General features: G+C 32.7%; 1 protein-coding gene across 2 annotated transcripts in view; it reads left to right on the top strand.

Moving 5' to 3' along the window:
- Window positions 1-4,075: 4,075 nt before the first annotated feature.
- LOC129908980 (neuropathy target esterase sws) overlaps window positions 4,076-13,631 on the top strand; it is a 28,177-nt gene continuing 18,621 nt past the window's right edge. The window contains exon 1 of one of the 2 annotated variants that reach the window (XM_055985842.1): window positions 4,076-4,733. In XM_055985842.1, coding sequence (XP_055841817.1) covers window positions 4,635-4,733 — 99 coding nt within the window. In that variant the 5' untranslated portion in view covers window positions 4,076-4,634. The remainder of the gene's footprint in view (window positions 4,734-13,631) is intronic. The other variant, XM_055985841.1, reaches the window with a different exon arrangement.

Here is a 13,631-nt window from a genome sequence, read left to right as displayed (position 1 = left end):
CGGCTTAGTCGATTATGATAAAGTCAGAAATCAAGACTCGGATCTATGGTAGGTACCGTTAATAACGGCTCCGCGAAATTAGGCCCTAGGAAATAAGGCCCCAAAAGAAAAAATCGTTACTCCCTGATGGTTTGCAGTACGATGTTTACATTGGAAAGCATTAGAAAGTAACAGAATAGGTGAAAAATCGCGCGATTTTTTCAGCTATTCTGTTACTTTCTAATGCTTTTCAATGTTAACATCGTGCTGCACTGCAAACAAATGCCTTTCAATGTAAAAAACCATTAATAAGCATTAATAAGTAACAGAATAACCGAAAAAAAAACACAACAACAGTTTGAAACATCCTTGAGGAACAATTTTAAAAGTTCCGTCCATAAAGATGGTTCTGTTGGTTTGGGGTGATATTTCATTACCAAAAATAAATTAACTTTGAAAAAGAAAAATTGGGGTCTTATTTCATTTTTCTAAAAAAGTTCAGAACAAGTTGGGGCCTTATTTCATTTATTTTTGGGGCATTTTTTCATTTCGATGGGGCCTTGTTTCATTGGGGCATATTTTCATTATGAAAAAATACCCCAATTTGGGGCCTTATTTCATTTTTTCTTTTGGGGCCTTATTTCCTGGGGCCTAATTTCGCGGAGCCTCTTTATGGACGGAACTTTTAAAATTGTTCCTCAAGGATGTTTCAAACTGTTGTTGTGTTTTTTTTTTTCGGTTATTTTGTTACTTATTAATGCTTTTTTCAATGATCCTTGATGGTTTTTTACATTGAAAGGCATTTGTTTGCAGTGCAGCACGATGTTTACATTGAAAGGCAGTATTTCAAAAGTAGGACTTTATTTGCATAATTTACGTTCTTTGTTTAATCAAAGTCGTAAGAGCCTTTTTGAGAAAAATAACCTTTTCTATTTTAGTCACATGGCAAGTACCGTCAATTTTGGTCTGAAAAAAATGCCAAAAATGTGGGTTCCGCAATTCTGTCTTTCTGTCTATCCGTCTTTTTGTACCTTGAGCTACAGCCTAAACTACTAATGGATCGATATCTTCAAAATTTATAGTTAACAGTTTTACGTGATTCACTAGAGGACAAATTGAATTTTTTTTAAGACCAAAACTTATAGCCTGGGGTCGCTGTTGTAATATTTGAAATTTGAAAACGGAAATGAAAATTGAATTCGACTTTGTGTTGGAGAATATTGTTTTCCGGTAGTAAATTCATACCCGGATTGAAAACGGCAAAAATTTGTCAGATATTTTTCGTCCGTTCGTTTTTCGGAACACCTATGAATCCGCAAAATTTGTTCTAATACGAAATTCGGAGCAGGTAAAAATTCGAAAACGGGAAAAATAGAATTCGAATGGAAATCAGTCGTGTATATTAATTTTCTATACGATTTGGTAATTTCGCAAATTATCTCATTTTGGGTGAAGTGATAATAGGCTACAAGTCTTTATAGCCTGCTAGCGCCCAAATTAGAAAATATCGCAAGTTATCTCATTTCGAATGTAAAATTTAATAATTTATTATGTAATTTTACATCGATTTAAGGCTTGGCCACACCGGAGGGTATGCGGTAGAGGTACGGGTAACGGTAACGATATTTGTATTAAAAAAATTCCACATCTGAACGTTGATGTGTCAGGTTGGATTTTTTTTTTTCATACAAGTACCCGTACCGCTATCGCATGTACCCTCCGGTGTGGCTTAGCCTTAAAGGCTTGGCCACACCGGAGGGTATGTGGTATAGCGGTAACGATATTTGTACTAAAAAAATTCCACACCTGAACGTTGATGTGTAAGTTTGGAATTTTTTTCATTCAAGTACCCTCACCGCTACCCGTACCGCCACCGCATACCCTCCAGTGTGGCCAAGCCTTAAAGCTTGACCACACCGAAGAATATATGCGTCAGCGGTACGGGTAATTTTAAGAAAAAGTTCCAAACTACTTGTATGAAACAAAAATCCAAGCAGGAACGTCAACGTTCGGATGTGTAATTTTTTTCATACAACTTGGTACTCGTACCGCTACCGCATACCTTTCCGGTGTGAAACTCAGTGTGAAGGCCTGGTCACACCGGAAGTTGTGCGGTAGCGGTAGGGGTACTTGCGTACTTGTATGAACAAAATTCCACACCTGAATATTGATATTCCAGTTTGGATTTTTTTTTTTTTTCAAACAATTAAGGCCCAACTATAACACGCATAAGCAAACAAAAGCGAATGCCAAAAATCCAACGAAAAGTTACTTGTTTGCAAAATTAGTGCGCGAAGCCATAATTGACTTAGTGAACAGAGCCATCAACCACCACAGATGACGAACCACAGAATAATATTTTGTTCTCAATCTACACATACACGCTCATTTATTTTGAAATAATGCACATGCACACTGATGTCTCTGTTTATTTTTCGTGTGACTTAAACATACATGTCAGCTTATGCCGACTTTTCACGAGTCGATTTTAGCCGCACGATATCTCGGTCGACTAGGATTTTTCTATGGGAATTGTCACTTAGTCGCCTGCGACTTACGTTCACATGAGTCGAAACGCTTCGCCGCACGGCAAAAATCGACTCGTGAAAAGTCCCCATTAACTTATGCGCCGACCGACTGAGTTCGCTCTTGCTTATGTTTGCTTAAGTCAACGAAACTGAGAAAAAATTAACGCAAACGGAGCTAGACTCCATTATGGCTATTCAATAGAGCGTGTATGTATTTCCTAGTTTGCTTAGGCTTACATGGTATAAAAAGAGAAGGTATGATCATTAGAAAAAACTCAGTATCGAGAACTGTCGAAACTTATGGCTACTTAAGGTTTTGACAGCCCAGCCCATTGAAATTGTTGTTGTAAACAAATTTGTCTTGGAAGTTGTTGTTGCTTTTGACTTTGCCAAATGCCAAACGTCAAAACCTTATTACCCCATTTTGTAAGATGGCGGATCTAATGATCATACCTTGTCTTTTTATACCATGCAATATATCAACTTTTCAAAAAAAAAAATGACTTAGGTATGAGGTTTTGTTTCTATTATTCAAATACATAAGTTGCGCCCAAGTTTGAGTCTCTAATTACATTTTTTGGCATAGAAATCAGACCACAAAGTTAGAGGTTAATTTCAAAACCCATTTTATCCACTTGAGTTTTTGTTTCAAAACCCATTATATCCAAACAATTTTATTCGCATCAAAATCCATTATATCCATTCAAAATATTATTTCTAAAATTAATTTGAAATTCAAAAACCATTCTATCCATGGGATGAGATTAGATGGGAATATCCGAAAATTTATACGGATTTTTGAAAAATAATTTTCGGCATTTAGGATTGAATTTATTTGTTCAAGAAAGTAGGCGTAGTTTAAAAAAAAGGAAATAAAGTTTTCTCGTTTTTAATTGAGTTTTTTTTAATGCCATATTTTCTTATTTTGGTCTGAAATTCAGAGGTAATTTTCAAAATCCATTCTATCCATATTTGTTTTGGGTATAACTCTAAAACTAAAACCCTCAGATCACGATTTCTTGACTTAAAGGCTTGGCCACACCGGAGGGTATGCGGTAGAGGTACGGGTAGCGGTAACGATATTTGTATGAAAAAAATTCCACATCTGAACGTTGATATGTCAGTTTGGAATTTTTTTCATACAAGTACCGTTACCTCTACCCGTACCGCTACCGCATACCCTCCGGTGTGGCCAAGCCTTAACTTAAACTGTAGGGAATCTTAATTGAATCAATCCTGCATTTAAAAAAGTACTAAAAAATGTTTCGTTTACGAGATATAAGTTTTTCTCGATTTACTCGAAATCAAAAAAAGTGGATAAAATGGGTTTTGATTCTGATCCACACATATGTCGATTATAGTTGGCTCTTTACCCGTATCGCTACCGCATACCCTTTCGGTGTGGTCAAGCCTTAAAACTCGGTGTGACTCTAGTGAAAATGCCAGTCTCAAAATGAACACGCCTAATACCACCGACATCGAGTCTCGAACAACCAGGGATGTTCACTCATAATTACAAAAACAAAAACAAATTAAAAACGTCAAAATACTGTCAGCTGGCTGAGTTCTTGTTGGTTGAAAAAATTGATGAAAAATATGATAGAAAAAAATTCAGTGCGAGAATTATCAGTTATTTGAGAAGGTTGCCTTTTTCTATTATCTCTAATTTGTTTCTTTTTTGCGTGTGAATTCTATTTTATATTTTCTGCGTACATATTTATTCGCATTATTTTGCACAATCAACCCCACACACCGTTATAACAAAAACAATCAGGAAATTAAGAAAAAAAAAATACAACAAAAGTCAAGTTCAATAAACAATTAAATAAAAAAAAAGTCGAATAAATTTGTTATCTTATAAAAAAAATAGAAAAACAAGAATAATTAAACTACTGTTATATGTACTGATAAATGCTACAAATAAATAAAAATTACCAACTTCTAATCGGAAATAAAATGTGAAAGAAAAAAAGAAGAAACGAAAAAAGAACTTTTTTTTTTTTTAATCCAGTTTCGACGACTTTTTTTTTCTTTTTTTTTGTTTGATTTTGCAAGAAGATAATTGCCATTTCCAATTCGAAATAGAAAAAAAAGCATAAATTAATTAAAAAAGAAGAAAAAAAAACAATGGATATTGTTGGACTGATTAGATCTTCGTATCGTGATTACGGAACAATATTTTCCGATACGTGGATTCATTACATATCGCTGGAAATTCGAACAACGGTGAGTTCTTTTTTTTTATGTGTTTTCTTTCTGTTTGTTGTTTTTTTATTTTGTTTGCGCAGTTTTTTTTTTTAAATGTTTTTCTGTTTGTGTCCCTCGCGTTTTGAGAGGTGCGCTCGCTGGTGCGTGGTGGTGCCTTGGTTTAGACGAGCCCGGAAGATTGTTGGCGGCACTCCGCCACCACCTGCTCGTTGCTCTCAGTCGGCAGCCACCACCCTCCCATAATGCACAAACATTTAATGAACATTTACAAGACAAAAAAAAGAGGGTGGTTGTTTTGTGACTGAATAATAAAATAAGAGGGAAACAATAAGTAATTCCCAATTCATTATGTAAGCTGTTGACAGAATTTTAAGAACCTGCCAATGTCGTCAACGCATCTTGTCTCCGCCGCGCCGCTCTGCTCACCGCCACCTACGACAGGCGCATATCCGTAGCTAGGATTTCATTTCGAGGGTGGGTAAGCTCAGACCGAACAATTTTTTTTTTACGAATCACAATACTTTACATGTATTTAAACCATAATAACTGCAGTCGATTCTTTATTCCGCTAAAGCAAATGGTCATTCGAACTGTTAGTCCAGTGCATTTATAATTTGACCCAGCAGTTTGTACCACCCCCAAATTTTGTTTGCTCATTCGATAGAGATAGAGCATTGGCTAAATATATAATTACCCTGATTTTTCGCACTCGCGAAATTCACCTTTCGGCCGCCATCTTGGATTTTAGTTTTTGTTGAATATCTCGATTTCTATTTATCCTACATAAAAGTTGTGTATACAAGAAACGTAGGCAATTAAATTTCGCGTCTTTTATGTTAAGAACACTTTTTCGATATTCTGAATATTAAAAAAGTTACAAGCCAACAAAGTAAAAAAAAAAACAAAAAAAGTGACAGTTTTAAAGTTTTGAGCACTTTTTATCAAAATTATGAAAAAACATATCGAGAAAAGATTATTCGCCTTAAAATTCTCTACAACTCTGCTATACAACTTTTTTTCTATCGCTATAAATAAAAAAGTTATTAATACTTTTTTTTGTTAAAAATGGTCTTTTCTGTTTGTGTTTTTTATCTTTACTTTTTTCTTAATTTTTTTTTTTTACCAAATCTTGAATTTTAAATGATAAGTGAGTATTTGATAGCTTTATGTTACAAGAGAAAATTCAGGACCTGCAATTTTTTTATATTTAAGGGCCATTTGCTGAATCGAAACTTAAATAGTTGATGTTGAACATAAACTCTTATTCCCTACTTTTTCCTCTGCGTATACTGTCACATAAGAATTTATGTAGAACTTAACTGCTTAAGTTTCGATTCAGCAAACGGGTCTAAGTCTCTTCATTGCGTAAAAAAGGGGTATTTTTTAACAAAAAAGTATTAATAACTTTATTAACTTTATTAATTATAGCAGATTTGTAGAGAATTCTAAGGCGAATAATCTTTTCTCGATACGTTTTTTCATAATTTTGATAAAAAGTGCTCAAAACTTTGTTGTCACTTTTTTCTGGTTTTTTTTACTTTGTTGGCTTGTAACTTTTTTAATATTTGCCTACGTTTCTTGTATACACAACTTTTATGTAGGATAAATAGAAATCGAGATATTCAACAAAAACTAAAATCCAAGATGGCGGCCGAAAGGTGAATTTCGCGAGTGCGAAAAATCAGGGTAATGATATTTAGCCAATGCTCTAGTGACCAAACAAAATTTTGGGGTGGTACAAACTGCTGGGTCGCCCATATATGAACATCATAAATGCACTGGACTATGAGTCCAAACGAAAACTTTGCCAATTTTCTTTTAAAGCATTTCTTAAGGAGAGAAATTCGTAGTTAAAAGTTTAAGATATCAGCTTTCCTTAAATGAATTTGAAAATGTACCGAATATAAAAGCTTCGTGAAACCAGAACTGCGACCTCAAAATTTTTGAACCAAACTTGTCTAATTCGTTTGCCCACCGTTTGTCCAAAATTTTCGTTTATCCACCCTTCAAAAAATTTAGAGCAAATTCTTTTTTTTTTATAGGAAGTTTGAAAAATGAAAAAAAAGTAATTTTTGGGGATTTTATGGGACTTTGAATTTTTCAGTACAAATTTTATTTTTTGAATAGCTCCTAAACGTAGGGTGGACAAACAATGATTTTTGTTTGTATCCATTTCTCAAGGTGGACAAACGATTGCCGTTTGAATTTTTGAAAAAAAAAAAGAAATTTTCTTTTGTAATTTTCAGTAGGTACACTGTAGTGTATGCGTAATTTTGAAATTTGCTATAAAAAAAAATTCTTTTTGGAATATCTCCTAAATAGAGGGTGTAGAAACGATGATTTTTGGTATACGTGAAAAACTCGAGGTGGACAAACGACAGCAGTTTGAATTTTTTTTTTGAAAATTGATTTTTGGGGAATTTCAATTTTTCAGTGCAAAATTTTTTTTTGAATTGCTCCGAAACGGGGGTATAAAACGATAATTATTTAGTATGTATACATACCTATATAGAACTCGAGGTGGACAAACGATTGCCGTTTGAATTTTTGAAATAAAAAAAAAAAACTTTTGTAATTTTCAGTAGGTACACTGTGGTGCATGCGTATTTTTTGAGATTTGCTGTGGTAAAACGATAATATTTAGTATGTACATATATAGAACTCGAGGTAGACAAAAGATTGCTTGTTTGTTTGTTTGTTTTATACGTCTATCTAAAAATTTGAGCGTTTTAGACGAACAAACGAAAATTTTGGGTGAACAAACATGGACAAACGGTGAGCAAACGAATTAGACAAGTTTGGTTGAAAAATTTTGAGGTCGCAGTTCTTACCTCACGGAGGTGAATATAAAATGGCCGTATATTTGGCGGCATCTCTAGTTTGAATAGCTACAAGGTGTGATAAGTTGGTTGATATAAGTTGCGAGCTTGAGCAAGCAAGAATTTTTTTTTGAAAAAATAAAGTTATAACATTCTTATGGGGTTTTCGTTTGGTAAATTTATATTTTGATTTATAAATTGATTTTTTTTTCGTTACGAAACGAATACTTTTGCAGATTAATTTGTATTTGCTATAATATTAGTGTGTTTTTTGTATCTTTGAATCAGGCAGCGATTGCAGTTCTCAAATATTGACTCGAACGTTGATTTTATTTAGTCCAAAGATTAGATAGACGAATAAATGTATTCACTTTAAACTGCATCCATTTGAATTCAAGACTATTTTAATTCTTTTTTGAAACCGAAGCAAATTATTATCAAACAAAAACCTGTCAAACAGATGGATGCAAATAATAATGCATAGTGTGGTGTTAGTAAAAAGAGGGGTAAATCTGCCAAAAAATCCAGATGTGGAAAATTGATCTAAGATCAAAAATTAAATCAATTTTTTTGGCCAAACGAAGGCAAGAATTGTAAAAATCAGTTTTTTGACAGATCTAAATAAAAAAATAAACTGATTTTTATTCCAAACGAAAACCCCATTAGGGTTTCCTATACAAACAACTATTTCGTGCAATTTTATATATAAAATAAAATGCACGACTAAGTCGCACGAACTTGCTCTTAGGGTTCAATGTTGCTAACATTTTTAAGAGTTTTTTCATTTTAGGCTCTTCATTAAGGGAATTAACTACATCACACTTTAACTCATCAAATTTGTTAACTAGACACTATCGAACATTATCTTCTATAATTTTTAATTGAATATTTTTCTCACTCGCAATTTTCTTTGTTTTTAGCAATAAATTTTTATTTATCTCTTTCGCCGAATCAGAAATTGCTTGTACTTCTTCATTATCCTCATCACTCTTTGCTCTATAGGGCAAGTACTGGTTTCGTGTAGAAAAAAAATTCGAGGTTTTAATCAAAACCAACATTACGATGATGGTGAAGATCAAAAAAGTGGTTTTCGTCATGCCGTCCGTCGGTCTGTGCGTCTGTGCGTCCATCTGTACATCGATCTAGGGCCTAAACGGATGGATGGATTTACTTGAAACTTGGTACAGATGATTTTTGCGTAATACCTCCCATATACCGTTTTCGAGGTATAGCAATTTTCTCGAAAACGGCTCTAACGATTTTGATTAAATTTGGTGTACGTTATACTCTTATTGATTCTAACAAAACTGCGTTTTAAGTTTTTCTCAAAAAAATTCGGAGAACGGAAATATGGCGTTGCCGTTTTTCAAAAATTGACATTTTTTAAGTTCATATATTTGATCAAAGCACAAGTCAATTTTATTCAAAATTTTAAGACATCACTTTGAAGTGTAAAATGTATAAACAAATTTAAAAAAAAAGTTTTGAAATTTTTTTTTTTTTAATTTTGGATTTTTTTTCAACTTTCGATTTTTTCTTTAATTTTTTTTTTTTCTCGACACTAAACATAATCTTTAATTTCCAACAGATATTTAAGATAAAGATACTTTGAACAACAAGAGCAAGTACGTGCGACCCAGTCGTGAATTTTATTTTATATTCGATTTAATTGAATCAACCATATCACTCATTTGAGATGATAGCTTGTTCAAACTCTCCTTCAAAATGTCTATTATTTTTTCATGCATAACTGGACTGCTGAGACACCAATAATTTTTCATAACGGTAATATTTAAAAAAAAAACCCCCCCCGTAAACCCCCCCCCCCCCTAAATACGGCTATGCCTACGTCACAATACTTTGTTATTGCAAAAACAAGAAAAACAAATCTACCTCTTGCCGCCCGTGAAAAAACCTGAAAACACATTTTAGCTTATTTTAATGTTTTGTTTGCACCGATTTTGTATTTATATTTTTATTTTGGTTTGATATCATAAATCTGAGACACTTTTCTCATTCCCACGTTGTTTTGTTGTTTTCTTTGATATTGTTGGTAGGATTTAATTAAAGATGTTTTTTTTTTTTATGAAATTGATTTGCCCTGATGGTTCAATGTCGTGAACAGAATTTTCTTTCTTTTTTTGTATTTAATATTTTTTGCATAAATTTTGATTGATTTATCAAATCTCTCCTCTCAGGAGAATGGAGGAAATAAGATTATCTGCGTGCATCAAAAAGTTAAATTAAAATCGATTGCTTGCGTTGCCAACAGAGGTGGAAGTTTGTAGCTAGGTGTAAGCAAGCAGGTCTCTTACAATGTACTGTGCACAAGTACCTACATGGTTCGGGTAGATTGTTGAAGTGGGTTTTTTTGCCTTAGTTTGGAATATAAAAATAATAATTTATCTGATTTATTATGTAATTTGGTAATAATAATAATTATAACTGATTTACTTATATTGAAGGAAAGTAGGTATATTGTTATGAATTAAATAATGTATTTTGTACCCAAGGTTAAATTATGATAAGGTCTCTCGATTGAGATGTAATTTTTTTTTTTGTTCTTGTTGAACATCAAATAAAAGAGCAATCTAATATAGAAGTATGGATTTTTTAAGAGCTACCATAAAATTGTAAATTGTATGTAAGTACGTACAATTTGTAGATGGCTTGAAAACGCCCCAATTGTAAGATTTTGATATTAATTAGATAATGTTTATGGAGTTTAAGATAATGTCGCACATTCTGCTGAAGTATATGGGAGCGCACAGTAGGCTGAAATTTTCGATTAAATGGTCAAAGGTTAATTTTTTTATGTTTTCAATATGCTTTGGATTGATTTGAAATCATAAAAAATATTGATACGAAAAATATAAAATGACTATGAAAAACGATAAAAAAAATACATTACATTGTATATTTATGTGATTTTTCAGTATGAAGCACTGAAACTAAAATGGATTTAATGGTTTGCACGTACTGGATACACGTTGTTTTAATTGTTTAACGGACAATTTCTTCAAAAAGTCCTAGCGCTAATACCATTTATAGTCGAAAAGTTAGTACTCAATTCGATATCAATTAATTTCTGAGTACTCAAGTACTAAGCCCTAAATCTGTCAATTTAGTACTTAGTACTAATTAAGACTCGGTCCTACACTAGCCAGAAAGGTGGTCCACACTTGTATGGGAAATATAAAATTTTTAAAACACGTCGGGCCACCCCTAGTTTGGAATCATACTGTTGAATTTTCAGCCCCCTGAGTTACAGAGTTACAGTACCGCAAATTGTGCGTTTTTTGATATTTTAAATATTTGAAACGACCATTAGAGTTAAATGGGAAATTACTGAATATGAGATACTTTGCGGTTCTCTTACTCTGAAAGTATAAATCCCAGAGAAAAATGATATACTGGAGAAAGAAAGATAATTATATTTCCAATCTAAAATGTGGTTACAAGTTTTCTGTCCGACCAGTAGTTCTCGAGATATTGAGACTAATGCGTTTTTTCAAAATGGCGGTCGCCCCGCAATACCAAACAATATGCCAACTGAGATTTGTGCACAGGATAAACTCCTCTTCAATACTGCATTCAAACTTAGCTGACGTCGCAACATTTTTCGGATCCCCTGCATTTGACTCCCCATTGGCTGAACAATAGGTAAAATGTTACAAAATATAAAACCAAAAATTATCCGAACCCAAATATAAAATTTAATGCATTTTTAAGCAATATATGTACATTCATTTAAAGCAATTTTTACTCAAGATAAAAAAAAGTGAACTTATGCCTGATTCGCAATATTACAAAATGACGAGAGGAGAGTATTACGTTTTTCACAACGATTTTTATATTTAATAAATTTCAAAAAATTGACTTAAAAAAAAAAAAAAAATACTCTGAATTCCGAACATAATTTTTTTTTTTTTGAGCAGAAAGAATTACGAGACCCACTTTCTTCGCATTTTCTATAATCGTAGTGAGATAATACGTAATCTATAATACGCAATTAATTTTTATTTAACGGCCGATTTCTTCACAGAGTCCTAACGCTAAAACCGGTCCTAGTCCTAAAGTTAGTACTCAAATAAGTACCAACTCATTTCTTTACCCAAGCACTAGGTCCTAAAACTGTCAATTTAGGACCGAGTACTAGTTAGGACCTGGTCCTAGCTAGCTCCTCAAAATCAGCTAGTACCTGGTTATTATACCAATCGTTAGTACTCAAATCAGTACCAAGTGATTTCTTCACCAAAGTTCTAAGCCCTAGTACTGTCAAATTGGTACCGAGTATTAGTTAGGACTCAATATTTGTTAGGACCTCAAAATCGGTAGTCTAGCGCTTAGTACTTGAATAAAAACAATGGATTCTATTCTTTTTAAGAGAAATTAATTATTAATTTCTTTCACTTTTTGGTGAAGAAGTACCAAAAAAGTTCGATCTTCCTAAAAGTGACAACCAAGATGGTCTTTACATTTCTCGGCCTGTGAACCATTTACACCCCAATAATACCTCGGACTTGCCTATAAGTCAAGATAAAATATTGCGAGTTGCATTTTAGTAAAAAAAAAAACAATATAAGGACTGCGTTCTTTTAAATTATTCTTTTTATTAAAATTAATTTTTTATGTACATAATGCAGGTACAAACTTCTATCCGAAAATGTCGTTAACTTAATATGGGTCTACTGCATTAACATTAGCAATCCGTTTATACCTCGAGTACTTGTGTGAAACCTTCCTCGTTTTTGGTGACCTGTATTTCAGAATTGCTAACATTACCCAGATCACACAATGCAGCATTCATAAATTAATTCTTGTTAAATTTCTTGATAAATGAATCGAATTTGTTTTGCTTGTTGGCTTCTTGTTACGTTTGACCACATTTGTTTTTAAATGTTTTTGATAGTCCTTTTATTATTTTCTACTTTTTTTCTTTCTTTATTTTGTTAAAATCTCTTAAATATGAAAATAAATTATTTCAAATATCAAAAATAATTATTTTAAACATCAAAATATTGTCAGAATGACAGTTAGACCAGTTTTATACGTATTAATTCTTAGGACTGCGTTGTGAACTTAGATCCGGTCCTATATATGTGAAGAAATGCTCGGGTCCTTACTTTTCCTTAGGACCGAGTACTAGTGCTAGGACCTGGTCTAGCTAGACCGGGTACTAAGCTGACTTAGGACTTATGTGAAGAAATTGGCCGTAAGTGTGTTATGTTAAAAAAAAAAAACAATCATAATCAACTACGGTATTCGAACCTTGGCCTGTAGGACTAAGAGGACTAGACTAACAAATAAGTTGTTTGGGATATTCAATTATAATATTTTAATTTTTCACTAATATATTAGTCCCGGAATTTGTTTTTAGGAAACTGAATTTTATTAGTCTATAATTTATTAGAACTAATAATTTGGAAATTATTAGTATTACCTACACTAATGGCCAATTTCTTCACATGAGTACTAAGCCAGCTTAGTACCCGGTCTAGCTAGACCAGGTCCTAGCACTGGTATTAGGTCCTAACGAAAAGTTAGTACCTGAGCATTTCTTCACATTTATAGGACCTGATCTAAGTTCACAACTCGGTCCTAAGAATTAATTCGTATAAAACTGGTCTAACTGCCATTTTGACAATATTTTGATGTTTGAAATTATTTTATTTTGATATTTTAACAAATAAAAGAAAACAAATAGACATAAAACGTTAAATTCATGATACCACCATTGAAAAAATATTTTAAAAAATTATAATAAAGCTTAAAAAGACCCAACAAGAAAATAAAATAAAGTTCAATCAAGAAGTGTCATAATCAAAAATGGAATGTTATGATCCAATTAAAATTGGCAAAGCTAATAACCAGATCACCAACAATGAGGAGGGATTTCAATTATCTGGACTAGTAACGGATGAACCACCAGTCGCCTACGGGAAGAATAATCATATCAAGAAATAACATAGAAAGTTTGCATATAGATGTGTAGTTTTACATATTTCAATTAAAATAACAGTTTTTAAGGCGCATTTCTTTTTTTGGTGAGTGTTATGTCTCATATAAGTCATCGGTGCAAATCGCTTTATTTTAA

Source organism: Episyrphus balteatus, chromosome 2 (genome assembly GCF_945859705.1).
Source record: "Episyrphus balteatus chromosome 2, idEpiBalt1.1, whole genome shotgun sequence".
Taxonomy (NCBI): domain Eukaryota; kingdom Metazoa; phylum Arthropoda; class Insecta; order Diptera; family Syrphidae; genus Episyrphus; species Episyrphus balteatus.
Note: the sequence above shows the minus strand (reverse complement) of the source record. Positions and strands in the feature narration are given on the sequence as shown.